The sequence below is a fragment of the Engraulis encrasicolus genome, chromosome 22 (assembly GCF_034702125.1).
Source record: "Engraulis encrasicolus isolate BLACKSEA-1 chromosome 22, IST_EnEncr_1.0, whole genome shotgun sequence".
Classification (NCBI taxonomy): domain Eukaryota; kingdom Metazoa; phylum Chordata; class Actinopteri; order Clupeiformes; family Engraulidae; genus Engraulis; species Engraulis encrasicolus.
The window spans coordinates 10,539,066-10,566,577 of record NC_085878.1 but is presented as its reverse complement, the minus strand read 5'-3'; the positions used below and the strand labels follow the sequence as shown (position 1 = coordinate 10,566,577).

Genomic DNA, 27,512 nt, shown 5'->3' with positions numbered 1-27,512 from the left:
ACAAATATATTCCTCATCAGTAATCCCATATGACAACAGAAGGAAATCCAATCAGTGTTATCATGTACTCTTTGAAGTTTCAGCCACCTTCCTTTTTTCAGTGTACCACAATTTCATAACAGAAGCCTTTATAGGGCGCTTGATGTGGTGTCTTTAAAATTGAGCTATAAAGCTGAGTCTTTATTGAACCTTTATTGAACCTTTGAGTTCAACAAGTTCTGCCCAGGAGCTACAGGCTCTGAGAGAGAGAGAGAGAGAGAGAGAGAGAGAGAGAGAGAGAGAGAGAGAGAGAGAGAGAGAGAGAGAGAGAAAGGAAGAAAGAAAGAAAGAAAGAAAGAAAGAAAGAAAGAAAGAAAGAAAGAAAGAAAGAAAGAAAGAAAGAGAGAATGCTTGAGCTAGTGGTCTGTCATTGCATCCAAGGATAATCCCCTCATGCTTGGGTGGTCCTAGTTGAGCTGGCCTCTCCCTCAGGTTGACCAGACTGTAACATGACTTCCAAAGGCAAGCCTGAAGGGATCTTCTGGCCCAAATTGCACGGGATAAAGCTGATAAGATTGGGCTAGTGAGCGAGCCAGAAGGATTCAGTGTCCTAGCTGAAGGTTTAAGACCACATCAAGCCAAGCTGATGACACATCCTTCCTTGCCCCCCTTCTCATAAGCACACCCCGAGACAAGATCATTTTTCACAACTTTTATTTTTGTACTCCAAAATTGTGCAAAAAATACAAAACCCTCCTTTGTCTGTATAAAACCAGACATAGATACCCCATAACGCACCATAGAAAGACAGCTTTACATCAGACATTTTATAAAACAAGAAAGTATTTACAGTAAACAATTTCCATAACTGTACAAAAACCCATACATCCCCTATTAGCAAACAACATAAAAGTTTTTTTTTTTATTTAAATGCTGCGACAGGACTGAGGTAGCCGATACGAAAAGAAAGAGGCAGACAGGGAGCAGTGTGGAGAGTTCAAATGGCCAGGCAGGCCCATTAGGAGAGAAGGACCAGAGCCATGCTCTCCTGTGAACGGACATGTTAACATGTGCTCGCTTCCTTCCCCAAAAAAGTGGCCCTTAGGACATAAATGATGGACAGGGAAACAGGAGACAAGGAAAAGGTTTGAATCAGCTTACTGTGAAGCTCAAATACTGTTTTCCTTACCTCCTGCATCAATGTTATCATTGCGTGACCTTCCTTCAAAGTCAAGGTTTACAGATCAAGACTAACCGACTAGTATTACAAATCATTTTTCCGAAACACAGACTATTTTCACCTCAATTACTCCCATGACACAGAAACTCTGGTTTTGATGTATGATCCTGTCTGTTATAAAGGAAGATTTTTACATTTTCACTTGATCCGTTGGGAGAAATAAGGAATTTCTATTATTATTACTACACGATTGCATTTCACTGAGTAAGCAGGGGCAGGGTGTTACATGCTTGGGCGAGATTTATATTTGGTTTATATGTTTGGCACAATGCGTCTTGATTAGCCGGGTGTCTGAGAGAGCAGCGTCAGTACCACACTGGATGCTGTCTGCCCATACACGCACTTGCAGAGCCTCAAAGGGGTAGGAGCACTGTTACAATGTTTATGCACCTTTACCAAGATGTCTGCACACTATTGATTCTGGACGGAATGGAGGGGTTGTTCAGGAAAGGTTTCTTTTCCTTGGAGGCATGCCCCTGTTCCCTCCCTCCATTTCCCCATCCCTCCCTCCTTACCTCCCCTTACCCACTTCTCTTCTTTTCCCCTCTTTTTTTTACCACCTACTCAACACAATCTCATGGAGAAACTTCTGAACCCGACCAAACAAACCCATTCACACCACCATTCACTCTCTCACACAGCAAAAAATGAAATGCCAACGACTATAGAGCTGAGACAGTTGGGGGAAAAAACAAAGAAAACAGAAAAAGGAAGACAGTTGGAATGCTAAAGCTATAAACGCTTAGCAGTTAGCAGTTATTTTAAACAATCATAAAAAGTCTGTACAAAAGGATTAAATAGAGTGATCATTATACAATCCTGTGTATGGTGATCATCATTTGATTTACAAGTTCAATTCATAATGTGAACAAAAATAATTTTATAAAAATGACTTTAAAAAACAAGCCAAAAAATATTTGATTTTTAAACTGACATTTTTTTAAACATATTATAAATCCAGCACTGCTGTTAAAATGTGAATAGCAAACACACAGTAATCTTGTATCAACTGTATGCCAGACTAAAACCTTTTAGAAATATAAACATCTGTAGTATGAAAAAAATACAGGTGACAGATTTAGGGACCGTTCTTGTTGGGTCACTTCCTGTGATGTTGGCCAATCTCTTATTTCGAATGTGAAAAAAGAGAAAAGTGCACTCTTTTGACTTGACCAGGAAGGGGAATCCATTTATCCTGTACAAGATTCCATAGCCTTCCTCCCCTAAGTGTGGACTGAATCCAGATGATGACGGACGTTAAGGAGGATCCAAAAAACATGGACACTTCTCTTCCTCTTCCTCAACGGAGGTTTTCTTTCCGGGAGGGGATGGGTAGGTGTACCTTAGGCACGTGCTTTCACTCCCTCACGGCAAATACCCGGAACGAGCCTCCGTCATGATGGCTCTTACTGGAATGCAGAAAAAAGACATGCTGTTATACTGTACACTGTAGAAAATGTACTCAAAAACAAAAACAAAAGCTCTACAATTAAATAGAGAAGGACATGCTGTTTAACACAGCAGAAAATGTACTCAGTAACGAAAAACCCCATGATCAAAAATAGCAGGACACACAACATGTAAAACAGAAAAAATGCATGTAGCCTATGCAAGAAACAAAAACCTCAAGGTTTAACAGACCGGCCTACACCATTTTCGTTGGCCATTTAATATCTGACATATTGCGTTTGATTGCCTTAATATCTGTCATATTACGCTTGATTGCGTTTCTGGACAGTAGTTGTGGCCACAAAAAAATCAGAGGCTTCTCTAATATTACACAGAGGACCTTTATTACTTGTATCATATTGCGAAACAACCTTGGATGTATCGGGGAGGCCGAGCACGAGCCAAACACTAGCTCATTGTTACCTAGGCTACGACACTATGTTATGGCCTGCGCTTTACCGTGACTGACCTCTCCGGCAGCAGTATACTACTGACTATTGTGCTTGGCCCTATGGCTTTGTTATTAATTCATTAGGGCGAGGTGGCCTTGAAGCTCTGCCATTCCCTGCTTAATGTCGGGGTAAAAAAGAGTGGCCTGGGCTGGCATCGAAACCTGCCACAATTATCTGATATGAGGAAGGGGGGGAACCACTGACTCAGCCACCGACAGCTTTTCCATCCGCAAGTCACTGGATAGGGGTGTGATTATTTCCTTGTTTAATAAGTGGGCTGACCACCGGCCGGAGCGTTGCATCAAATAAACCGTGTATCTGCCCTGCTGTCAGGGCCATGGCTCCGTTTCAATGCCATGTATTGTTACGCCGGGTCTGCTCTGAGCTATCTGGTTTCCATTGAGACCATAGAGACAGATCAATCAGAGGAGGGGGGTGAGCTCCTTGGGCTGTTCGATTGGAGGATGGGATAACTCTCTCTCTCTCTCTCTCTCTCTCTCTCTCTCTCTCTCTCTCTCTCTCTCTCTCTCTCATCCGTCAATACAGGACTTTTCTTTTCATATTTTATTTGTCCATGCAGCAACTTTGTGTGCGCACTGCTCAGTTAGAGCGGGACTAAAGTAAGCAAAGCATCCATGTGTGGTCCGTCCACACTCAAAAACCACACCATTACTCTTACGACCCAGGGTGCCAAGCTCTGACTTGGCTGTCTTCATCCCCCTAAGTGCCCAAGCATCTGCCCATGGGGATGGGGGGGTGGGGGGGTAGAGAGAGAGAGAGAGAGAGAGAGAGAGAGAGAGAGAGAGAGAGAGAGAGAGAGAGAGAGAGAGAGACTGAATGAATTGGTGAATGAATTTCTCCAGTCTAACCTAACTGGGAAAACATAGGGCAGCCGAGGGGAATACACACCTCTCTGACTGGATGTTGTTCTTAAGGGCTCCCACGTAGCTCTTCTTGCTCTCCAGGGAGAGTATGTCCACGTAGCCTCCGTCATCCTTAATCACGCCAGCATGGATGGCAGTTCGACAGATGCTGGAATTCTGTATACAGAGTAAGGCCTTAGTTATTACCTGTGACAGAACACTTTCTCAATCAGAATTCCTCACCACTAATATGGTTTGATTTACTTCATATTCATTTTATGTCAAGCATTTATTTCAGTCCTTTATTTTCAACACCCCAATTAAAACCGAATAAATTCACTGTAAAACATTGCAAGCCAGTTAAACGTAAAAAGTTAAGTTCCCCTGCTGAATTAAGTTTGTAAGTTAATTCAACTCAACACTTAACTCAACTCAAGGCTTTCTCAATTGATTTAACTTACAAAGTTAAGGCAGCAGGGCAACTTACTTTTTTCATGTTTAATGGCCGCGATGTTTTACACATGTGTGTGTGGACTAAATGTTTAGTGAATTGCTAAAGCATCCACACTGACTGTACATGTTCCAGTCAGAGTCAGCTTTCTCAGAACAGTTTGTGTTCACACAAGTGACCTTGGATGTCACTGTGGCCACACTAAATGAGCTGTATAAAAAAGGACATGGTTGTGAGTGTGAATGAATGAACAAGCTCCCAACCTCCCCACCACACATTCAACCCTGGCATATAAGGGCAACGGCCTTGCTCAGTTCCAAACACATGACCTCAGCCGAGGGGAACCCAAACCATTGACATCACTGGTATTAGGGAGTAAAACGCATCTGATTCCCTCCAGATCACTGTGTGGAGCGGAGTGGATGCTAAATCGGCACCCAGCCGCAAGCTGAAGAACAGGCCAGACTAGGCGCCTTGGAGTCACAACGTCGGGACACAAGACCCGTCTGACAGCCTGGACACACCCTCAGGCTCTTTTCACATGCCAGGGTCCAGACGGGACTGGACCTATCAGACTACTCGCACCCCCCAACCCCCAACTCTAAACTTGCCTCTTTCAGGACCATGCCAAAGGGTCACGTTTTAAACCAGGACAGAGCACCATTCCATTCCTTCTAGAACTCATTCGCTTCTGCCATCTCTGTATTCCTGAAGGTGCTCTACTTAGCAAAAGCCATCCGTGAGATGGTTTTATCATAATGCTTCATTTTGTCCCTCGCCACAAGCTTGTGTTTTTTCTTACCCTTCCACTGCTGTGGTGGGTCTCTAGGCTGAGAACCGTGAAACAGTGGGGAGAAATTTGGGGATTGTTTGAGGTCTCTAGGGAGAGAGCACTGATGTGTGGCCAGTTGGACGGCCTTGTGGCTTTTGCAGTGGAATGCTGCTTGGAAAGAGCCAAAAAGGCAAGGCAGGAGGTTCAACCAGGGGCAACGCGCTCAGACACAAAGTCCACTGCCTCTTCACACAGGGCAGATCAGTTCAAAGAATTATGCAGAGCTAGCCTTTGAAATGCAATTAGCTTGAGTCGCCAAGAAATGTAAGCGCTTCTGTCCGTGGACCTCATAAGGCTGGCTGACAGAGGAAAGATTAAAGGAAAAGATAAATATGTAGCCTGAAAATGGTACTAAGTATAGCCTTGAAGGCAAAGGAATATTTAGATGATGTCAAGATTATGCAGGAAGAGAGAGCAGGACACCATTCCTGAGAATGACGCTGCATGAAATCAATGCTGTTAAGAACCACCACACCAGCCAGCTGGTGCAAATCCAACCACAGATGCATACCTTCTTCTGTGACAGAAATGTACAGTATTTGATGATACAAACAGAAGTACAGCAGCACGTCTGAAACGGCAGTGACTCAGGAAGTCTGTCATAAGGTAAGGCTAATGTAAATTAAGATGATGCAATATCTGGAAGCATAAGGGTCCTAAGTTACGAACAAAAAAGAGGATCATTTTAGCAGAGATAACTCCCAGTTATTGAAGGCTTATTCCTTCACAGCAGAGCAATACAGGGTGTTGGAATTGACATTGGCATTGGCATTGAGGATTCAGAACTGCTCCAATCTCCAAAGTTCCTGGACTCCCTCGTCATGGCGGCCCTTGGTGCCGGAAGTGAGTCAGGACGCCAGGTTCTAGCTCTCCAGATCAGGGAGTGAGCGCCGCAGCTGGATGCGGTCGGGATGCTTCTGTCAGAGGCATTACTGGCCGCCACACTGCTATGCTCTGTGCTGCTCGCCAAACACCTCAACACCATCACCACTCACGTTTCTGTGCCTGTTTCTGAGCAGTCTTTGAGATGACACTCACACTCATGGTTGCTCGTCAGAGGCATTACTGGCCGCCACACTGCTATGCTACCACCCACCCATTCCTTTGCAGCAAAAGCTGCATGGCGTCTTAAAGTGTTCGTTGGCGCTTAGCTTTACCCAATACACCCCCCCACCACCTCCATGAATCAGGTCAGAACTAAAATCCATATGTCTTTCCAATACAGGAGTCGAGCCCCAGGTTTTCAGCAGTATTTCACTCACATCAGTGTAGATGCTGTTTCCAACCACCGGAGCCCAGTAGGACGGCTGGTTCCTGCAGTGTGCGGGACAGTACACCCTGTCAAAGAATTACACAGAGGGACACACTGAGTCAGTGATAGATAGGGGACAGGATGAGCATTTGTATTTATGATCTCAGCAGGGGGGGGGGGGGACTCAGCAGCATTCCAGAAGGTCTATTTGTGGGTTGGATTTGAGCTATGTACACATGGACACTTATGGAAACAGATAATAAAAATGTTGGGACATTTGGAGGGCTGACTGGAAATAACAGAAATTCCGAGAAAATGAATTATACACACTCATGCACTAATTTTAAACCCTGGCGTGACTTCTAATCTGATTATCGCAACATTTTAAGATGGATCTCCTGAATATCATATTTGGTTAGGTTTTTTATATTCGGCCCAAAATATGCACCTTGGGCAGTGTGTGTGCGGCTTCTTGTACGGACAAAGCTCCCCAACCGTAGCATAGCAGTCCACTGATTGCTCTGTGGAGGAAGAGACAGGGAGATATTGTGAGACATTACCTAAGCACTGCATAATGTATGTCATATTAATATGAAATGGAAAAGAGACAGCATGTCATGCATTATGAGTGAGTATACTTACTCTCTACCCTTGCTACAGTAAATGCATTTCCAACTTTGTATTTACTAAAAAAAAGAAAAGATACATAAGATTAGAAGTCATTAGAAGTTTCACTTTCACCTGCACTGTCATGTAATATGCATGTATGTATGGCAATAAGCTTGTTGTAGCTACTGTATTAACGGTATGTACGATCATTTTCTCCGAAATTCTTATAGCTGTAACATACCTGAAAGACTCAATGCCGTTCTTTGTTGACTTGACGAAGAATGGTAGTCTGTCCTTCCTCGTAACGTCCACCACTCCCCCATTGTTGTCTATGACCCCATAGTGCATGGCTGCGCGGCAGATGCTTGATTGCTGGGGGATGAGATCATGGCCGCGTTTTCATTAAAAAATGCTAAACACAGCATCACTATGGAAACGCACACAGTTGGAGACTTACCACGTCGTAAAACAGTGTGCCCCACACCTTGCCCTTCTTGTTCATGCAGTTAGCGGGACACTTGTACCTGTAAAAGCCATTAAAAAGGGGGTGAGTGGGCATGGTAGCAGGATATTAAACGGACCAGGTGTTGAAAACAGAGGTGTTGGGTGGTAGAACTACTAACCGATTGCAGGTGGCTCCTCTGCACTTGTCCCTCATCTTAGTCTCACACTTCACATTCTGGGCTGGAAATCAACAGAAATAACATTGCCGTTAGGGATAATGTAGCAATCACCAGGGTTCTTCAAAAACAAAGGTGATCAAAATACTGATGCTAGATATAACATGATGATTATAATGTCATGATTACCCCTTGATCACATGTGTAAAGGGTGAAATACAAAGGTTGAACTTCATTGTGTGCACTATGTGCAATGGTGTGCTGTCATTTGATGGAAAGTTGATAGACTCCAGACTTAATCTCCAGACTTACCCAGGAAGGCTGTAGTGGTCCTGGGGGTAGAGGGCTTGGCAACAGGCCTCCTGGCAGGGGTGGGTCTGGGCTTGGGCTTGGGCTTGGGAGTGGTGACGCGGGGCTGGACGGGCACCTGCCTCTCCACCTCGTTCATGTCCTCCGTCTCATGACGCTGGCCTTCTCCTGGACAAAGATGGATGGATGGACAGTTTCACACCATTAGCATATACAAGCCATACTGGCATGTAAACATGGTCGAGAAAACACTTTTAAGCTTCAACAATTCTTCTTCTTCAAAAATGCAGTTTTAATCCTGTAGCCACCATATTCATCAGAGGAGACAATTTATTCTCCCTCTAACATACCAAAGTGCCCATGCATGCAAAACCTAGCCAAAATAACTGTTCATTGTTTCCATGGAAAATATCCCAAATGATTGCCATTTTTTTATAGCTAAACTGGAAAAAAGAGATGTCCCATAACCACCAGCTCCTTCGGTAGCTTCCTCCATACTCACCCTTGTAGCAGAGGTTGTCTCTGCAGCCTCCCCCGTAGCTGGGTGGGCACTGGGAGCAAGGGCGCCCATGCTGGTAGGGGGCTTCCCCGATCCAGTTGCCCCTGGAGAAGAAGACACAAGAGCACACGTGTGGAGCAGTGTGATCAGTACAAGCCGCCTTGTCGTCATGGCTCTCTTCACTTTATCACCACCGAGCCTTCCCACCATCCATCCTATACAGCAGGGGTGGGGAATCTTTTTCATTCGAAGGGCCACTTCAAATTTCTACAAGGGCTGTAAAAGTCCTCCAAGAAGTACTAAGAACAGAAATCAGGATTTCCTCGTGGAATTTAGGCCTATATTGAAAGTAGACACCTTTATTGTATTGGACATGTAATTTCTAAGATTCCTTTTCAAAATATGTCATATTTCATGTGAAGGTGCATAACTTTACAATGATCTCGGGGGCCGGATAATACGGCACTCGAGACATAGGTTCCCCACCCCTGCTATACAGCCCAGTGGGTGAATACCACGGTGCACCACCACCTTCTCCTCCAACATCCACCCACCAACCATTGCCATCCCAACCACCACAGTCTCTCCCCCCATCAACCCACGGGCAATTAAATCATCAGGGCCATCTGGAAAAGAAGAGCCAGGGGCCGGCCGGGCCCCGTGTTTTTCTTTCCCTCCACCTTGATTATTTTCCCTGCGGGTGGAAAAAATGGTAGGAGCTCTCAATGTGTCATGCAAGGCTAACACTGAGATAAATACTTCCAGGGCTCTAAATTAACACACGCCAACACGCCAAACACGGGTGAAAATTCATTTTGGCTAGTAGAAAAAAATACCTACCCGCCAATTTGGCTAGTAGCGCCCGAGTACAGTAACTTAACAACGGTAAACCGCTGCTCTGACGAACGTTATAGGGCGAGATTTCCTACATTACCCATGGACACTAGCGTCACGACGTAGCCTCCCACCGTGGGCTTTCCAGTGCATCGAGCGTCAACTCCATGCTGTTGCGCGCGCCAGGATTGAAAACATTTCAGACGACCAGCCTTCTGTCAGCTAAGCTGCGCTCACACTATTCTGACAGGCAGCTCTCCTCCTATGCTCTCGTCGCTTTCGCTACAACCCTTTTAACGTCACTACTGCTATTATTACTATATGAACCTTGCTGTAACAGGCTGCATTTTGAAGCAGCGAAACCCTGACCGTTTCAATAACAGGACTTACGCAGATTATGCATAGCGCTACTTCTGTTGTGTAGACTATGTTTTGTGCGAGTGATGAGAATGTGGCGGGGGTTAGAGCAAGGTTCTGTGTGTTGGTGAATGCTAGTAGTAATTGTAAATAGTGACGTTAAAAATGAGTGGTTGTGGAACGAAATAGCGACCAGGGCAGAGGAGGAGAGCCGACTGTCAGAGTAGTGTGACCGTAGCTGTCAGTTCAGTTGTCTTCTGAAATGTTCAGAGTCGTGGCGCAACTAAGTTGGAAAGCCCACGCCATCGGAAAGAAAAAAAAGCAACCAACGACGAAGCTGTGGAAGTAACAAAGGAAGCGAAGATTCCCGAGATATTATTTACTTTTAATTAAACTAGGCTTCTTGTCATTTTGTTGCGCATGGTAGAGAAGAGCTCCTCCTCTCTCCTCTCATTTTCCTCTCATCTCTTCTCCTTCCTTGGGGTGTGCGTATGTGAGGTTTTGTAGTGTTTGGCTGTGTGCTTGGTTACTGTATGTTAAAGGTCTGTTATGTGAGTGGCTTGTGCGATGTGATTCAGCTGTTTTCAGAGGAATTGAACAAAAACTAATCAAATTAATTAGGCCTAAGTAATGAAAGTAAAAAATAAAGCAGAAGTTAAAAAATAATGAAAAAATATATAGCCTAGGCCTATAATATGCTTAATTATTATGTAGGCATATAGTAGCCTATGCAGGCCTATAGTGTATCTGTGTTGTAGAAACAGTTGGACAAAATGACCATTTAATTAGAAAAAAAATAACTAGCCTAATGCATAGTTTATTTTGGCGAGATTAAAAAAAATGGCTAGTTGAACTTCTGTTTGGCTGGTAAGAAAAAATGTCCACTAGCCAAATTGGCTGGTGGTGGAAAAAGTTAATTTAGAGCCCTGAATACTTCCATTGGAGAATGCCTGTAGCATGGGGATAAACGTTGGCAAAAAGTCGGCTAAGGTCAGTGCACACCACCGGGGCCGCTGGGCAGCTTTTAGCCGGACCCGGGACAAAGTAATCTGAAAGGGCGCCCAACCCGATACATACAATGTATAACGAGGACCCAATTTTGGGCCCGTGACAAGTGATCCATTTGTTCTCCCTTGTCGGCTTCCCTGCACACTACGAGAGTTGGAGAGACCGTCTCTCTCGCTCGCTTGCTTGCTATGGCTTACTTACTTGGGGGAGTAGTTGCAGACGAGGTAGACGGCGTTCTCCCAGATCTCTCCCCACACGTTCATCCGGGCGCACGTGTGTACAGCGCAGCCCACTCTGCTCGTGGTGGCCCAGACCAGCTAGGAAGAGGCAGAAAGACATACTTTGTCAATGATGACATCCCAACAATACGTTACAGGCACTTCGCAACTTTTATTGGACAATTAGGCTACTGTATATTTAACTTGCCATATGCATACAGCGTTCACCAACTATGATTAATGTCTATGATGTACATTTGGCATAGGCATTGACACGTGGTTTGGAATGAAAAAAAAAGATTGATTAAAAAAGATTGGGAAATGTGCACAGCGTGTATTGAAATGTGTACAGTGTGTCTTTCAAAATATTATGAAGCGCCTGTTGAATTATTTTCAATTGCTGCGCCATCCAAACATGCAGTCAGTTGGGCTGGAACATCTCTGTTCACAGTTTACAGCAGTGTGGAGATGGGGAGGGGGGGGGGGCTGAAACGGGAGTGTTTGCCTTTCTGTGATAGGCATGAGAAGACAGCCAGTCTCAACGGCTCTAATGGAGGGAGTCTTTTTAAAACAAGCGGAAACGGTAGCCAAAAGCACCCAACTTTTCCCTCTTCCCTCTCACAACCGGGCCCCTCACCTTTCACTTTGTTTTTACGTCTGTCTTTATTTCTCAGTCAGTCCGTCTGTCTCACTCTGTCTAACCTCTTCCTCTCTCTCTCTCTCTCTCTCTCTCTGTCTCTCTCTCTCTGTCTCTCTCTCTCTCTCTCTCTCTCAATGTCTCTCTCTGTCTCTCTCTCTCTCTCTCTCTCTCAATGTCAATGTCAATGTACGGTATATTTCTATGACTATGTCGCTCTCTCTCTCTCTCTCTCTCTCACTCTCTCCACCCCCACTCTCCTTCATTGTTTTTTCTTCCCCCTCCGCTCTGTTTTCCCCCATAGTAGCATGGAGAGTAAGGCACATCAATGGTGCATGGGGGCCCCTCGGGGAGAGAGCAGAGAGGACCCTCATCACTGTGCCCCTCGCCCAGAGGAAGGATATGGACTTCAAGTGTGACCAGAGTGGAGTTTGTTTCCTGTGAACTTGCTGAGCTATTTATCATGGTCCGGCCAGGCTGGGCCAGGCTGCTGGATAGCATAATATGAATCCTCTCAGCACAGATGCTGGGCCGCTGTGTTGTAGCTCTTCCATGTTGTTGAGTTGCGGTGGGTTCACCGGGGGTGGACCCCATCCACCGAGCCAGCTACTTAAAGTGCAGATGAATGAAGAATGCTAACTCAGTCCATTCTTTTGCTTTCTCTCACTCTTTTTCTCTCTCTCTCCCTCTCTTATTCTCTCTTTCACCCACACGCACATAAACGACGGTCGACTCCTGACCCGCCAGGTTGGTGGGGGGAGTAATCAACCAGTGCTCTCCCCCATCCTCCTCCATGACTGAGGTACCCTGAGCATGGTACCGTCCCACCGCACTGCTCCCCATGGGGCGCCACTGAGGGCTGCCCCCTTGCACGGGTGAGGCATAAATGCAATTTCGTTGTGTGCAGTGTGCAGTGTTCACTTGTGTGCTGTGGAGTGCTGTGTCACAATGACAATGGGAGTTGGAGTCTCCCAATGGGCTTTCACTTTTTCACTTTCACTAAAATATATACATACGTACCGCAGAGTCGGTTCATATCCAGCCACACTGAGATGTCAGAGAGCCCCACCCCCCTTCTCTCTCTCTCTCTTTTCTCCTCCCTGCCTCAGGAATGTACTTCCTCCTCTCGAGCCAAGGAGAGGCCACTGAGGGTGGGTGACTTGAGAGACAGTGATTCAGCAAAGCCACCCAGCCCCACTGTACCCTAACACAAGTGATTCTCAATCAGGGATATGCGTACCACTAGGGGTACGTGAGCACACTGCATCGGTTATATGGAAAACTGTTAAGATAACATATGTATGCAATATAGGCACATTGGGATTGAGGAAGAGATATAGGGCATGAGTTAGGGTGTACTTATGATATGGCAAAAATGCTTAAGTGGTTGGCAAGACAAAAAAAACGATTGGGAACATTGCCCTACACTATCATCCCTCCTCTCCTCCAGCTCTTACTGTTGATGCATGACAACTCATAGACTGATGAGGTGAGCTCCAATATTTATCGAACAGACCTCGTAATCTTGCATAAACGATAAGGGCTCTTGGGGTTAACCCATGAGCTCTCTGACCTGTCATATTTCCAAACAACACTCCCTCCCATGATCCTCCTTGCTGTGCATCTTTCCCAAAGAGGCTGGAACAAGGAAGGGGGGTAGCGGGTGCACGGACTTGGCATTGTTCCCAGCGTTCCGGATTCTTCAAAGGAATCCAGGTCAAACAGGAAAAGTGATCCACGAGTCTGGGAACGGCTTCCAGATGCTCCTGACCTGGTTTCCAACGAGCGAGGGGGGAGTTGCAGGGATGGATCGGGGGGAGAGAGGAGGGAGGGAGGACGTAGTGGAAGAAGGGAGGGATAGTGTTTTCTCAAACCCATCCCAGCTACAAAGTAAAGTCTGAGGGGACCAGAGGCCAGAGGCAGTATATTCTTCCATTCTGGTCTTTCCCCTCCGTTTGTCCCCCTTTTTTCCTCCAGCAAAAAGAGAGAAAAACAACGGAGCAAGGTTTAAAGATGGAAGGATGACGTGATATGGTATTACTGTAGTGGTTCCACTTTGTTTTTTTATTTTGGGGGCTCGTTTCCTTGTTTGTGTGCCTGTGTAAAGAGAGGGGCTCTGTCTTTTTGCTTAATTAGCTACAGTTGCCCAGCCTGCAGTGCATATGTTCTTCTAGCATAGCCACGCGCTCACATACCTAAATCTGCACGTATGCGGGTCACATGTGCTACATATCAAAATCAGATGCTGCGCACGCGAATGTAACACAAACATGCAAAACTAACACATCGTCCGCATAGCCGGGATCCAGTGCAAACAGACGTAAACAAAACAGATTCACATGTTTCGGAGTCTGTTTCGGGTTATTGTTAGGAATGGTTGTGATACTGTGCGCCGTATGTGGATACAGACTGGATGTGGCTCTGTTTGCTTTGCTTCCCTGTCTGTGCAAGCTGACTGGATGAACTTCAACCATCTATTCATTGAGTATAGGAGATACGGTTACCCAGTACTTTTTTATTTTCAACATATGTTCATTTACCTGTTTCATTGGGGTTTTTCCAGACAAAACAGAAGGGTGTCTTTCCAAATTCCAATTGCTATGCACTGTTTTCCATGTATCCTGCAGTTCATGTGTGAATTGTGTCTGTGCGTCTGTCTGTGTACAGCATCCATCCATCATTCATCCACCTATCCAAACCATCCATCCATCCATCCACCCATTTATCCATACACCTATCCTAACTAACCATCCATCCATCCATCCATCCATCCATCCATCCATCCATCCATCAAATTCAACTCCCATTCACCCCCTCTGCGCTGCTGGTGACTCACCTGGGTGTAGTGGGTGCACATGGGTCCGGAGCATCGGTCGGGGCACCAGGGGTTGCACTCGTGAGGGTAGGGATAGGTGTAGTCCTTCACCTCATCATACCAGGCCTGCACATGGTAGGCTGGAGAACGATATCTGAAACCACCACGAAGAGAAGAGAAGAGAAGAGAAGAGAAGAGAAGAGAAGAGAAGAGAAGAGAAGGTGAGTTGAGGACAAGAGGACAAGAGATGACTGACATTAAGACATGTAGGCAGGTGTGTGTGTGTGCGTGCGTGCGTGCGTGCGTGCGTGCGTGCGTGCGTGCGTGCGTGCATCTGCGCGTATGAGTGTACGCGTGTGTGTGTGTTTTTGTGCGTGCGTGCCTGTGTGTGCTTGTGTGTATATGTCTTTGTGCGTGCGTTTGTGTGTGTGCATGTATGTGACTGTGAATTGTGTTATGCAAATGTTCAATGTGTGCCTGTGAGGAAGCCAGACTATCGATTCCACCTCCCAGTGGTGTACTTCCACCCCTAAGGCTAAGAGCCTCCCCCAGTCCCCCTCACCACATGCAGGGGAGTTGCTTCACTGTCCTGCTGTAAATCAAGCAAACCCAAACAAGCCATCGCCCCCACTGACAAATTGGCTTAGATGGCAAGTGGAGCAGCAAGCATGCCTTTATATGGAGAATGGAGTGGAGGGGACACGACACGGCTGGGATGGAGAGATCACAGAGAAGCACTCGGATGTGTGTCAGCCGATTTGCCAAGATGGAGAGATGTAGAGAAAGATTAAAAAAGAAAGGGGAAATGAGGTGATTGAAAGAGATGCAGAGTGATAGACACAGGATAAAGAAATACACAGAGATTCATGGAACGAGAGAGAGAGAGAGGAGAGAGAGAGAGAGAGAGAGAGAGAGAGAGAGAGAGAGAGAGAGAGAGAGAGAGAGAGAGAGCACAAGAGTTAAGTATAAGGAACGGGAATGAGAGGGTGATGAAGAGGGAGAGGGAGGCTGCAACCAGTTGCACCAGGTAAGTGGGAACTTGAGAAAGTGACATGTTGAGTATGGGAGTGCTGCTATACAATGATGCTGTCTGGTCCCCTGTTCAGTCCCCTGATGGCATGCCCCCTCCCCCCAACAAGAGCTCTCTCCCCCATCACCACTCTAGTCTGACCCTCACTTAGCACACACACACACACACACACACACACACACACACACACACACACACACACACACACACACACACACACACACACACACACACACACACACACACACGCGGTCTCTCTCTCTCGCTCTCTCTCTCCTCTCTCTCTCTCTCTCAGAGCTTGCATAACAGCTGTTGTACTGTATACACTGTCCTGTCCCCTCTTTAAACACTGTCTGTGGTACTCAAGAAGAAGAACAGGGGGCCCTGACTGATGTTTGCAGAATGTGTCTGTTTGGGCGAGAGGGTAGTGCGATGATGTGCGTGTGTGTGTGTGTGTGTGTGTGCGTGCGTGTGTGTGTGTGTGTGTGTATGTGAGAGAGAGAGAGTCTGTGTGTGTGTGTGTGTGTGTGTGTGTGTGTGTGTGTGTGTGTGTGTGTGTGTGTGTGTGTGTGTGTGTGTGTGTGTGTGTGTGTGTGTATGTGTGTGCGTGCGTGTCTGTGCGCGTGCGTGTGTGATTGTAAGGGTGAATGGGAGGGTATGTGGGGGTCTTGAAGGCTCTTCATCAAAAAGAGAGAGGGAAGTTTGAGAAGAGTGTTGAATTCACAAGGCTAAAGTGAAGGGGGGCTCTGACAGGGAGTGGGAAAAGAATATAAAAGGGGATTTAAACAGAGGGCTAACTCTTATCCTTAGGATAAGGTGTGATGTTGACAATGTTATGTAAGGCGATGATCACTGCGCTATATTTATTAAAAAATAATTCATCTTCAAATTCGGATGTGACAATGTGAGTTTTGGTAATGTGATTATATTAAACTAAATACACTGCACATGTCCAAGATCTGGAACAGTTTTTGGAAGCACTGAACACCATGTGCTTTATATGTACAGTACAGTATGTATTACGTCCACCAATCTTAACCCCGGGTTAAGAAGCACTATGTGAATATGATATGGTTATCAGAGTTTTAAATTATCACCAGCTAGCCAGCCAAATGCTGGTGAAATTTGAGTTTGGCTGGTAGAAAAGACCAACTTACTAACCACTTTGACCCATTAGGGATTGTGTATTTTTCTAGTAAGATTAACATTAGCCATTTTGACTGGTGATGAAAAAAGAAGGAAAAAGGAAAAAGAGCTGTCTCACCTGCCCCAGTGCACTGCCAAGTTCTGTCCGATGGACATGAGAAGATCTGAGGGCCCGTGGTCCCAGATGCACTGGTGGGCCCAGTGAGTGGCAGAACGCTCCAGCTGCTCATCCCAAACCTGTACACACACACACACGCACGCATACGCACGCATACGCACGCATACGCATGCACACACATGCATACATGTAGACATACACACATACATGCATGTACATACATATGCATACATATGCATGTTTGCACAATCATAAACACGTACACGCACACACGCACACACACACACACACACACACACACACACACACACACACAGGGAAAGAGAGAGAGAGAGAGAGAATCTTAAACAAACTGCCCCTGAGGTGGCAGAGACAAAAAGAGTGAGAAAGCAGGCAGGCAGCAGCACGTGTCTCCTCCACTTCCCACGGCAGCTGACCCTCACAGCACATCCCCTCCACCCCAGTCTCCACCCACATTTATAATATATATACCCATACTGCCCTACAATCTAAGAACGCAGTAACTCTGAAAACTGAAAACTGAGAAAAAAGGCTTCAAAGTTTCCTATATGGCGCGACAACTGTGTTGTCCGTAAAGTGGTGGTGACACTTCCTGGTAATGCTTTTTTAGGATAGAAATTAAATGCACACACACACACACCTCAAAAAACAACATTTATGTGTCTTTTTGCCACAAAAAACAGTTACTGCGTTCTTGGCTGGTATTACTGCCACAAAATGGAGTTACTGCAGGAGTTACTGCGTTCTTGGCTAGTATTACTGTCTACTCCCAAACCAATTCCCATTGGAAAGTGCAGCAGTAACTCAACAACACCGCCGTAACTTTTTTGGGGTCATTTGTGCACTTTCAAAATGATTTTTCTCTAAAACGGGACGGTGTTGGACCACCATTTTTTGACACAAGACAAATTAGGTAGTGTAGAGCCCATTTTCAAAATATATATTTTTTCGACCATTTTGAGTTACTGCGTTCTTGTTTTGCACGGCAGTATAGTCTACTCTTGAGCCCATTGCATCTTGATGCAGATGGGCCCGCCAACAGCCCTACTCACTCTTTCTTGAAAACACTCAACTACATCATAACAACATTGCTATGACAGTGCAGAGAGTAACCGATTAACTTTAAGAGTGTACCGTCATACCGGTGTGACGGGAATGTTCGGGCAGTGAAAGTTCTATAGAATTCTGGGCGTCATTCAATACAATTTGGAATTTTAGAATCTTGCATTGTTATAGAACGCATTCTTTTTATAGAATGTTCAAAAACCCACCCTCTTAAAGGTTAGGCTTGGTCATTATAGCATTTTGGTTAAAACGTGGTTATAACAGAGGCTCTGCTTTACAAAGAAACTCCCATGTCCTCCCCTTCCTCCTCTTTACCTTTCCTGCCCTGTGTCCACCACCCACACTTGTAATAAGTAAGTAATAAGTACCGGTAATAAACCCATATTACTGACACTGCATACACACTTCCACACACATTTGAAATAGCTCCATATTCATGCCATTGTTCATACACATGACACCCCTTCATCCCCTCCATCCTCCACCCACCCACCCACAGCTGTAGTAACAGGCCCATACTTCTGACACCTTGGACACCTCCAACTTCTCATCTCCACCCCTTACACACAACATACTTACACCCACCACCCACAACTTTAATATGCCCATATTTATGACACTTTGCGTGGTGGACAGCTTGGCTTCCCCTTCAACCTCAACTTCTTCCAGCTACCCACCACCACCACCACCACCACCACCACCACCCCCACCACCTGCCTTTACTAGGCCCATATTAATGCCGCTTTGTATGGACGACGCCTCCACCCCCTCCCCTCCGCCTAATCCATACCTGCACCCACTCCTTTAATATGCCCGTATTAATTACACTTTACATGCACACTTCCAGCCTCCACCTCCACCGTCCAACGCCAATACCACCACCACCACCACCACCACCCACGCCTTTACTAGGCCCATGGTAATGCCCCTCTTGCGTGGAGAGGGGCTTTGGGTTACCGACTTGGCCTTCTGGACGGGGGTGCGGCCCGGGCTCACCACAATCCCCCGTCTTCACTGGCTTCTCCATGGAGCTCCAAACACAAGTGCGGCAAAACACACTGACTGGCGAGCCCTTGCACTTCAGAGCCTGGCACCCCTCCACCACAAACGTGCAGCAATCAGGGTTAAATTGGACACATTTCCCGCTCTGTTTTGCTTTTTTCCCCTCCCTTCCTCCTCCTCTTCTTCTTCTTCTACAGTACTTCTTCCACCTGTGGAAAGGACTGGACAAAAAAAAAATCAGGCTGGGCCTTTTCAGCCAAGACCAGTCCGCCAGTCATTGAGAGAGAGCATGAACTATTACTAGATAAGTTGACCACAACAGCCAAAATGAGTATTTAACTCTGACTCTGAGAGGTCAGCTGTAGTGGCATGAGGACTGATATACAGGTACATTGAGGGGAGGACCAGGCCGGAATCATCGACAGTCCACCGGGCCCTGTATGCCTTATGGCCAATCCAGCCATGCCTGTGGAAAGGGGAAGAAGGGAGGGGAAAAAGGAAGGGAAAGACGGAGGCAGGCTTGTCTGCTGTTCCGACAGTCGCTCTCTAGGCACTGGCGGACACACACCCACATGCAGACACACACACACACACACACACACACACACACACACACACACACACACACACACACACACACACACACACACACACACACACACACACACACACACACACAGGAGAGTTGCACTCACTGACTGAAGCTTGTCTTGACTCAGTAAATTTCCAGAGCCCCGGTGGTTAGCCATCCCACGCTTCCACAGAGGTGCACAGACACCCGCACGGACACATTCATTTGCACACACATACATTACACACACACACGCACACACACACACACGCACACACACTGCTTTCTCGCCGCTTCTTCCAGGCTTCTGGGAAAGTGCACACACAGGTTCTCACACACACACAGGCTCAGACCCACACACACACACACACACACACACACACACACACACACACACACACACACACACACACACACACACACACACACACACACACACACAGGCACGGTCAATCGCCCAACACACTCACAGGCAAACACAAACACACACAGGTTTCCTCTCTCCTCTCCAGAGGTGTCGAGTTGATCCAGGCCCCACACTGAAACCTTCACTTGTTCCCTCAGGCTGCCCTGCACTGCACCAGCGGCTGGACAGTGGAAGAATCTGAGAGCTGAATCTCTCTCTCTCTCTCTCTCTCTCTCTCTCTCTCTCTCTCTCTCTCTCTCTCTCTCTCTCTCTCTCTCTCTCTCTCTCTCTCTCTCTCTCTCTCTCACACACACACACACACACACACACACACACACACACACACACACACACACACACACACACACACACACACACACACACACACACACACACACACTCCCCCCTTTCTCTCTCTCACTGTATACATCTCTCCTTTCTTCCCTCGCTCTCTCTCACTGTCCGTATATCTCTGTCTCCCCCCCTACTCTCTCTGTCTCTATCTCTCTCTCCTTCCTCTCTGCCTCTGTATCTCTCGCTCCCTTCCTCACAGTATAAATCTCTCTCTCTCTCCTCTGCACAAGCTTGGTCTGACACATAGACCCATAAAATATGAACTTTTTACTTTTCTGTCTGCCGTCTGTATATCTCTGCCTGTCTCCATCTGTAGTCTGTCTGGCTAGACTAGGAATGTGCCCCAGTTTGCCCTCTGCTGTAAGGCAGCAGATTGTGCATCTAAAGGAGTTTGATTGCAGTCGGCACTATAGATGGACTTGGCACATTTCATACATAAAGCACCAATATCAATGACAGTTTCTCTACGTTCACCTCGGTCTTCTTTTTTTTAACTACCACATTATGATGTAATGTTTCTGTCCTCAGGTGTAGGAGGTTCACACTGCTTCTTTCAGTTCGTCCGACCCCAAAGCCCCGCTGTTTCTGTGTGCCCACTGTGTGTTTCTGTGTGCCCACTGTGTGTTTCTGTGTGCCCACTGTGTTTGTGAGTGCCCAGTGTGTGTTTCTGTCGGCACCTCAGCCCTGGCATTGGCTGCCTGGCACTCACTCACTCACCTCTTCTGCCTGCATCTGGCTCCCTCAGCAGGTAGCTTAGACTATGTGTAATTATCTCTGCCATAAAAGAGAAAGAGAGAGAGAGAGAGGTGGAGAGAGAGAGAGAGAGAGAGAGAGAGAGAGAGAGAGAGAGAGAGAGAGAGAGAGAGAGAGAGAGAGAGAGCAACAGTGGGGAGACAGAGGAAGAAAGAAAGAGAGAGGGAGAGAGAGAGAGAGAGAGAGAGAGAGAGAGAGAGAGACAGAGCAAGAGCAAGAGCAAGAGGGAGAGACAGCAAGAGTTCGCTGGTAAGCCCACGCCAATGCCGCAAAGGTGAGTTCATCTTTTCCAAAAGAGGATTACACCAGTAAAATCAACATGTCGTCTGGTCCAATTAAGCCACGGGGCTCTGAGCAGGGCTATAACAGCGGCCAATAAACAGCTCAGGGCCCAGATTTATAGCATCTCCAATAAGGGGTGACTGAATCCCCTGGCTGGAGTGGAGGTGGAGGCGGAGGTGGTGGTGATGGTGTGTCGGCGGAGAACCATGCATGAAGCGATGGGAAAGCATGGCAGCACAGATCACCGGCTCAGCAACCATCTCCAAACAATGACTGCTTCCAGTTCCATGGTCAACACCACAATTCCACTAGACCACTTCCCAAACTTTACCATGACAAGGCCCCCACATACCGATAGATTCCAGCCAAGGCCCCCGTGACATGGATCGTGCCACACTATTTTTTGGGATTTTTACACTATTTTTTAGGTTTGTGAGTCAGTGCCCCACAGGCATATACTGTATTAAGTAAGGGTTAACGTTCGGCGAGAAGGTCGCTACCGTGGAATAGCAGCACGACAGAGAGAATCTTTAGACCCCGACGCGGAGCGGAGGGGTCTTGTTCTCTCTGAAGTGCTGCTATTCCACAAAGCGACCGACTCGCCGAAAGTTAACCCGCTTATTATATGGATATACTTAAATGATTCACACATGGCGGGGACATTTCTTTAGACCTATTTAATGTTAAGATTGTTGCTGCCCAAAACAAAACAGTGCCGTTGTGGAACACCGCTAGGCAACAGCTAGGTAGCCAGGACAACAGGTGTTGTCTATCACAGCAGCTGATTAGAGTGACAAAAGACCGGACCCCCTGCGGAGTGATATGAAACATTCGCTTTAGCCACTGACTTGTAGGCCTATACAAGCCAGTGGCTTTAGCAGTGAACGTCTTGTTGCCATTGACAGCGGTAGCCAGGACAACGGGTGCTGTCTATCACAGCAGCTGATTAGAGTCTTGTTGAAAAGTCGCTTTAGCAGTGAAAAGTCTTGTTGCCATTGACAGCGGTCTGTTATAGACCAACCCGTCCGTTATCGAAAAATAACAGACGTCCGAACGTTGGGGAGCCCCGTTGAAATGAATGGAGCATTCGACAGATGACGTCACAACCATATAATAAGTAAATAATAATAACGACACTACCTGGTAGTAATGATAAGAGATGCAGTGGATTATAATAATACAGTTCTTACTAACTAAAGGAATTATTGTTTATTTAGCTTATTTTTTGTTTATTTTGGTGTACTTAGCTTTTCAATGTATTCAATTATCTATTTTGTTTTTCCTGCCAACTTGCCCTGGCCCCCACGTTGAAAACCACTGCACTAGAATATTGAGTTCTTGCTTGGCTCCTGAGGATGTTTTTTCTCCATTGGGTTGTTTGACCTTATTCACCTTTGCAACTCGACACACAAAAGTGAAACTGGTGGGTGAGGGGGAAGCAGATTGCCAGTCGGTGTTTGTGTTTTAATTTGTCAACTGGCTAAAAAAGCACACTAGGCAATGACATGTAATGTTATGCATACCAGCTGAGCAGTGTGTGTGTGTATACAGTTATGTGTGCAGATGTGTGTGAGTCCAATCCTCCATAAAACCCAAATCTGCTACTCGCAAAAGCTAGCTCAAGCTTACATTCCAAGCACAGTATCCCTAGAGCCTGCAGATGCTCTGCAGCTTGTGATTACAAACACTGACTCCTTGTTACCTTGTTGCCAAAAAAGCCAGTTATAAACAAAACAAATGGACCTGGCTGCAGTGCACTCGCTCAAACCCTGGCTTTTAAGAGTTCAGCTGTAGGCGACTGGACTCACAGCTTTTGTCCTTTGACCTTGTTTTGTCTGCGCCACTGTGAGACTTCCTCAGAGAGAGAGAGAAGGCCTGTTTATAGGAAAAGCCCTTTTGCATATGACAACGGTCAAATGTGCAGGTGCAAGCTGACCAGACAGTCGTTGACATGGTCGCAGAGTCTAGAATCCAATGTCTGATTTCAACATCTGAGTAAGATCAGAGGAAGTCTGGAACTGGAGCAGACCAAACATCCTCAAGCAACAGAATAGTGTTGCCTACAACCAGGGCCGCTGACAGCTTTCACTGGGCCCAGGACAAAGTCAGCTGAAAGAGCCCTACAATGTAATGAGGACCCAATTTTGGACCCCCTCTCTCCCTGGGCCCAGGACAACAGACCCCTTTGTCCCCCCCTGTCGGCTACCCGGCCTACAACTACGCTCATTTGACTCAAATGACCTGGACGAATGAATTCACCATCACATCCTCAGTCACTCACCATGTACTCCATGTTGGAGGCTTGCGGGTAGACTCCGCCGCGCAGCTTGTTGTGAAGCTTGAGGATCTCCTCGCGGTCGGACCAGGGGATGGCGCGGCGGACCCGGGAGTGGCTGGGGTTCTCTGGGTCAGCGGAGCCGCCGCTGAGGGTGCTGTTCTCCATCTCGCTGGCATAGCGGCTGAGCAGAGCCTGGAGCTCCTTGGAATGGGGCAGGAAGAGGCCAGCAGACTGCCTGGCAGCCAGGGCCAGCAGCAAGGTGAAGGGGAGCAGCCACAGCATGGACGCAGGGTGGCTCATCACAGGAGTGTGTATGCGTGAGTGAGAGAGTGAGTGAGTGAGTGAGTGTGTGTGTGTGTCTGAGCAGAGAAGCGTGTGTGAGAGTGTGTGTGTTTGGGTGGCAGAAGATGAGATTCCAAGTCTTCGTCTTGGGTGCCTGTTTGTCTGTGCAGCTTTGCTGATAAAGGATTTCACCTTCTCTCGTTCGCTGTAATGAGGAAACTGATATGAACCTAGACAGAGAGTGAGAAAAACACACACACACACACACACAAACACAAAAGAGTGAGAACCCAGCAGAGCCAACCACACTGATACCCAAACGAGCTTGAACTTGTCTACGTATGCATGCACATCCACAAACAAACCCCTGTCAGACCCCCCCATCAGACTAGACTGACATGTTTGTCATGGGCTAGTGTTTCCCCCTGGCTTTTTAAGACATACGTCAATAGAGTGAGTATTTAGAGTGCATTGCACATAAGAAGCTGATCCACCATTCACCAACGACTATCCTGACTACTCCTCCCGTGAAGGAAACACACTGAGATGACCCCACCAATGGCATGCCCTTTCTGAGCAAATCTGTGTGTTGCTTTAGCAAGGAATAAACTGCTTACGTGAACATGGCAGCACCTAGACCTGTCGTTTATCCATGAATGATTGTACAGTAGCGCTTGCAGATGCACAAGACAAATTTGCTTAAAGGCAACACTAAGTAGTTTCCATGCTTTCGGTCATGCTACAGGTTGTAAGCAAAACTGCCTTTTATTTGAGAGAGATGTCCTGCAACTCCAAATGTATTTAGAGGTGTCCAGGAAGAACGACAAATGTAAGGTGCACTCGATGCACTTGATGTGCAATGCTGACTAAAAAAAAGTGCAGTGTTTTTGTGCACTCACTCACTGCTCCAATCTGGCTCTCCCTTAGCTGGCCCCTCTCAGTGGAATCACCATGGTGAAGCAAACGCTGAAGCACTTGCCATGCCAGCACTTGCAGGCTATCCCCCTACTCCTCCACCCCACTCCCCTATTCCCCCTTTCCCTTTCCCCCTTCTCCCACTCCAACCCCATCCCCCTCCCACTTGGGTCAGTCGGTCCAAAAGCTCATTTCATCTCAGTGGCAAAAGAACAACAAACTCTCCGGCTTTGCTCGGAACCGTAACAATAACCGAGTGAGATCTCACAGCTGTCTTACAGAGACGCTGCTTCACGCTGTGAATCCCACCATGCAGATGACATGAGTATTTTAATTAAAGTCACAGACCCTGTACCTGTTTTTTCTTTTTCTACTAAAAAGCATGCGATGGGAATCTGGGCGGCTGTTACAAAAAAAAAAAAAAGTGCGTTGTGGCTTATTACAGAAATTTAACACAAGGACAGAAGAAAGCAGAGTCATTGGGAGTCATCAGCTGGAAAGGGGAGAGATTAATCTGACCAAGAGTTCATCATCCAAGACATAAGAGTTGCTTTTAGGGTCAGAAACTCTTTGTGTTCATTAGATCGGTCATCTCACGGACCTCACATGCTCATCCTTTGGCTGACCTAACAAGTAGTAACGTCAGAGATGATGAGAGCAGAAGGAAAGGAGACAAGGGGGATTAGACAACAGGGAAGAGAAGAGAAGGGAAGAGAAGAGAAGAGAAGAGAAGAGAAGAGAAGAGAAGAGAAGAGAAGAGAAGAGAAGAGAAGAGAAGAGAAGAGAAGAGCCACAAACTCCCTGGCTTCTCTAGTTCCAAGATCCTTTAAGAAAAGAGAGGAGAGGGAGAGAGAGAGACAGACAGACAGACAGACAGAGAGAGAGACAGACAGACGGACAGACAGAGAGAGAGAGATGGAGACAGAGAGAGAGAACAAGAACGAGGAGTGAGAGGATGACAGAAAGAGAGAGTTGCAGAGAGAGAGAGAGAGAGAGAGAGAGAGAGAGAGAGAGAGAGAGAGAGAGAGAGAGAGAGAGAGAGGGTCATTTCTGTCCTCCAGGAGGAAAGCGGGGGAGTGGTATGTGTGTGAGTGGTGCCACTGTCTTGCATGCAGCACAGCACACACACACGGGCACACACACACACACACACACACACACACACACACACACACACACACACACACACACACACACTTTACCTTGCCAGCCTGCCAGTGACAGCCACGGCCGGCTGGCAAGGGCAAGTCAAACAGCACCGGTCTTAAATCAGTACACTGACCAGAGCTCTGCGTGCTCCAGCCGGAGAGAGAACCAGAGACAGAACCGACCCACTGCCATCCTCTCTGCTTCCCTCCCTCCTGCATCCTTCCATCCTTTTCTTTTCTCTCTCTCTCTCTCTCTCTCTCTCTCTCTCTCTCTCTCTCTCTCTCTCTCTCTCTCGACTTGGTAGTTTGGAGAGGGTTGGTGTCCTCACTTCCCAGACACACTGTGCCGGCCAGGGCCGCTGATAGCTTTGGCCAGGCCCGGGACAAAATCAAGTATAAGGGCCCCAGACCCAAGACATATAATGTAATGAGGACCCAATTCCGGGGCCCCTCTCTCTCTTAGGACCGGGACAACTGACCCCTTTGTCCCCCACTGCTGGTTTCCCTAGTGCCGGCTACCACGCCCACTGACCGGGCACCTCAGCTCGGCTCTGTTCAGCTCCATCCAACTCCAGACAACACTACTCCGCAGCAGACCGCACTCTGCTTCACAGCCATTCTCATCTCTCTTCTGAATGTAATAACGTTGTGTGACACAGATCAGGTGGCAAGACAAACACACACACATGCAAACTTACACACACACACACACACACACACACACACACACACACACACACACACACACACACACACACACACACACACACAGAATATTCAAAATGTGTGTCTTCACACACAAATACAAAAGAATACTTTCTCCATATTCAAACATTTCTACACCTCTACCCAATAATTGAAACATACTTCCAAATTAATGCAGTTTCCAGGGGTCTGTCCTTGCAAGTAGCCTACATAGAGCTGTTAAACTCTCCTTCACTGGATCACACAAGTCTGAACTCTATGCACCAATATCCAACTTCTTCTCATCCAACCTGCAAAGGAAGATTGCTTGCAGACGGCAGACAGCATTTTATCCGCTGCCCTCAAACATCCTTCAGTGTGTGGGAGAGCCGGCATTTAAGTCAGCAGATTTTTTTTCTTAACGGCTGGGCCACATGTGGATTTTACAGCGCTGTGAAAGAGAGAGACCATTGCACCTCTGCAAACTCAGCAACACAGCGAGCCAACCTGAATCCCTGCACCTCTCCTCTTCTGTCTGCGTCTCATCAATGTGCGAGCATGAGGGTAACACAATGCTAAGATTGGACCTGCCAAGATGCCGGCATCCCTTCAGCTGCCTTTTATGTTCAAAGCAAGTGATGCTCACAAAAGAAGCAACTCCTGATTGAAGCTGGTGGTGAACAGAAAGCAGGATGAAAGACTTCAAAGTGCAACATTAACATCTGCAGATGTGCACAGAGTCTGTGGACTGCAGTTTTTACTGTAGCCTACATCATTACACAGAACACAAACATTTGAATCGACATAATAATGACATTCGGCGCTCAATGAAAAAAGGATCTTAGCCATGCGTCTCTAATAAAATACAAGATAAGAAATAAAAAGATGCTTTACCGGTCAATGGTCGATCAGATATCCGAAAAAAAATTCCAGCGGTGCTCTGTCAGTGTGTCCTTGCCACCAGATTTAATTTCCAAATTTGAGCTAAATAACTGAGCGCGTTGGTAATGGCAAAAATATACAAGCACCGGCA

At 46.8% G+C, this 27,512-nt stretch overlaps 1 protein-coding gene across 1 annotated transcript; it reads right to left on the bottom strand.

Annotated features, from left to right (window-relative positions):
* Positions 1–718: 718 nt before the first annotated feature.
* crispld2 (cysteine-rich secretory protein LCCL domain containing 2) lies at positions 719–27,512 on the bottom strand. The gene is made up of 15 exons (XM_063188575.1): positions 27,374–27,512; positions 23,454–23,962; positions 16,719–16,837; positions 14,446–14,578; positions 10,956–11,071; positions 8,559–8,659; positions 8,060–8,224; positions 7,751–7,811; positions 7,585–7,651; positions 7,369–7,499; positions 7,161–7,204; positions 6,967–7,039; positions 6,529–6,604; positions 4,030–4,160; positions 719–2,628 (listed from the first exon to the last, which is right to left on the bottom strand). The coding sequence occupies exons 2-15, from the start codon at positions 23,748–23,750 to the stop codon at positions 2,577–2,579; spliced, it is 1,566 nt and encodes a 521-aa protein (XP_063044645.1). The 5' UTR covers positions 23,751–23,962; positions 27,374–27,512; the 3' UTR covers positions 719–2,576.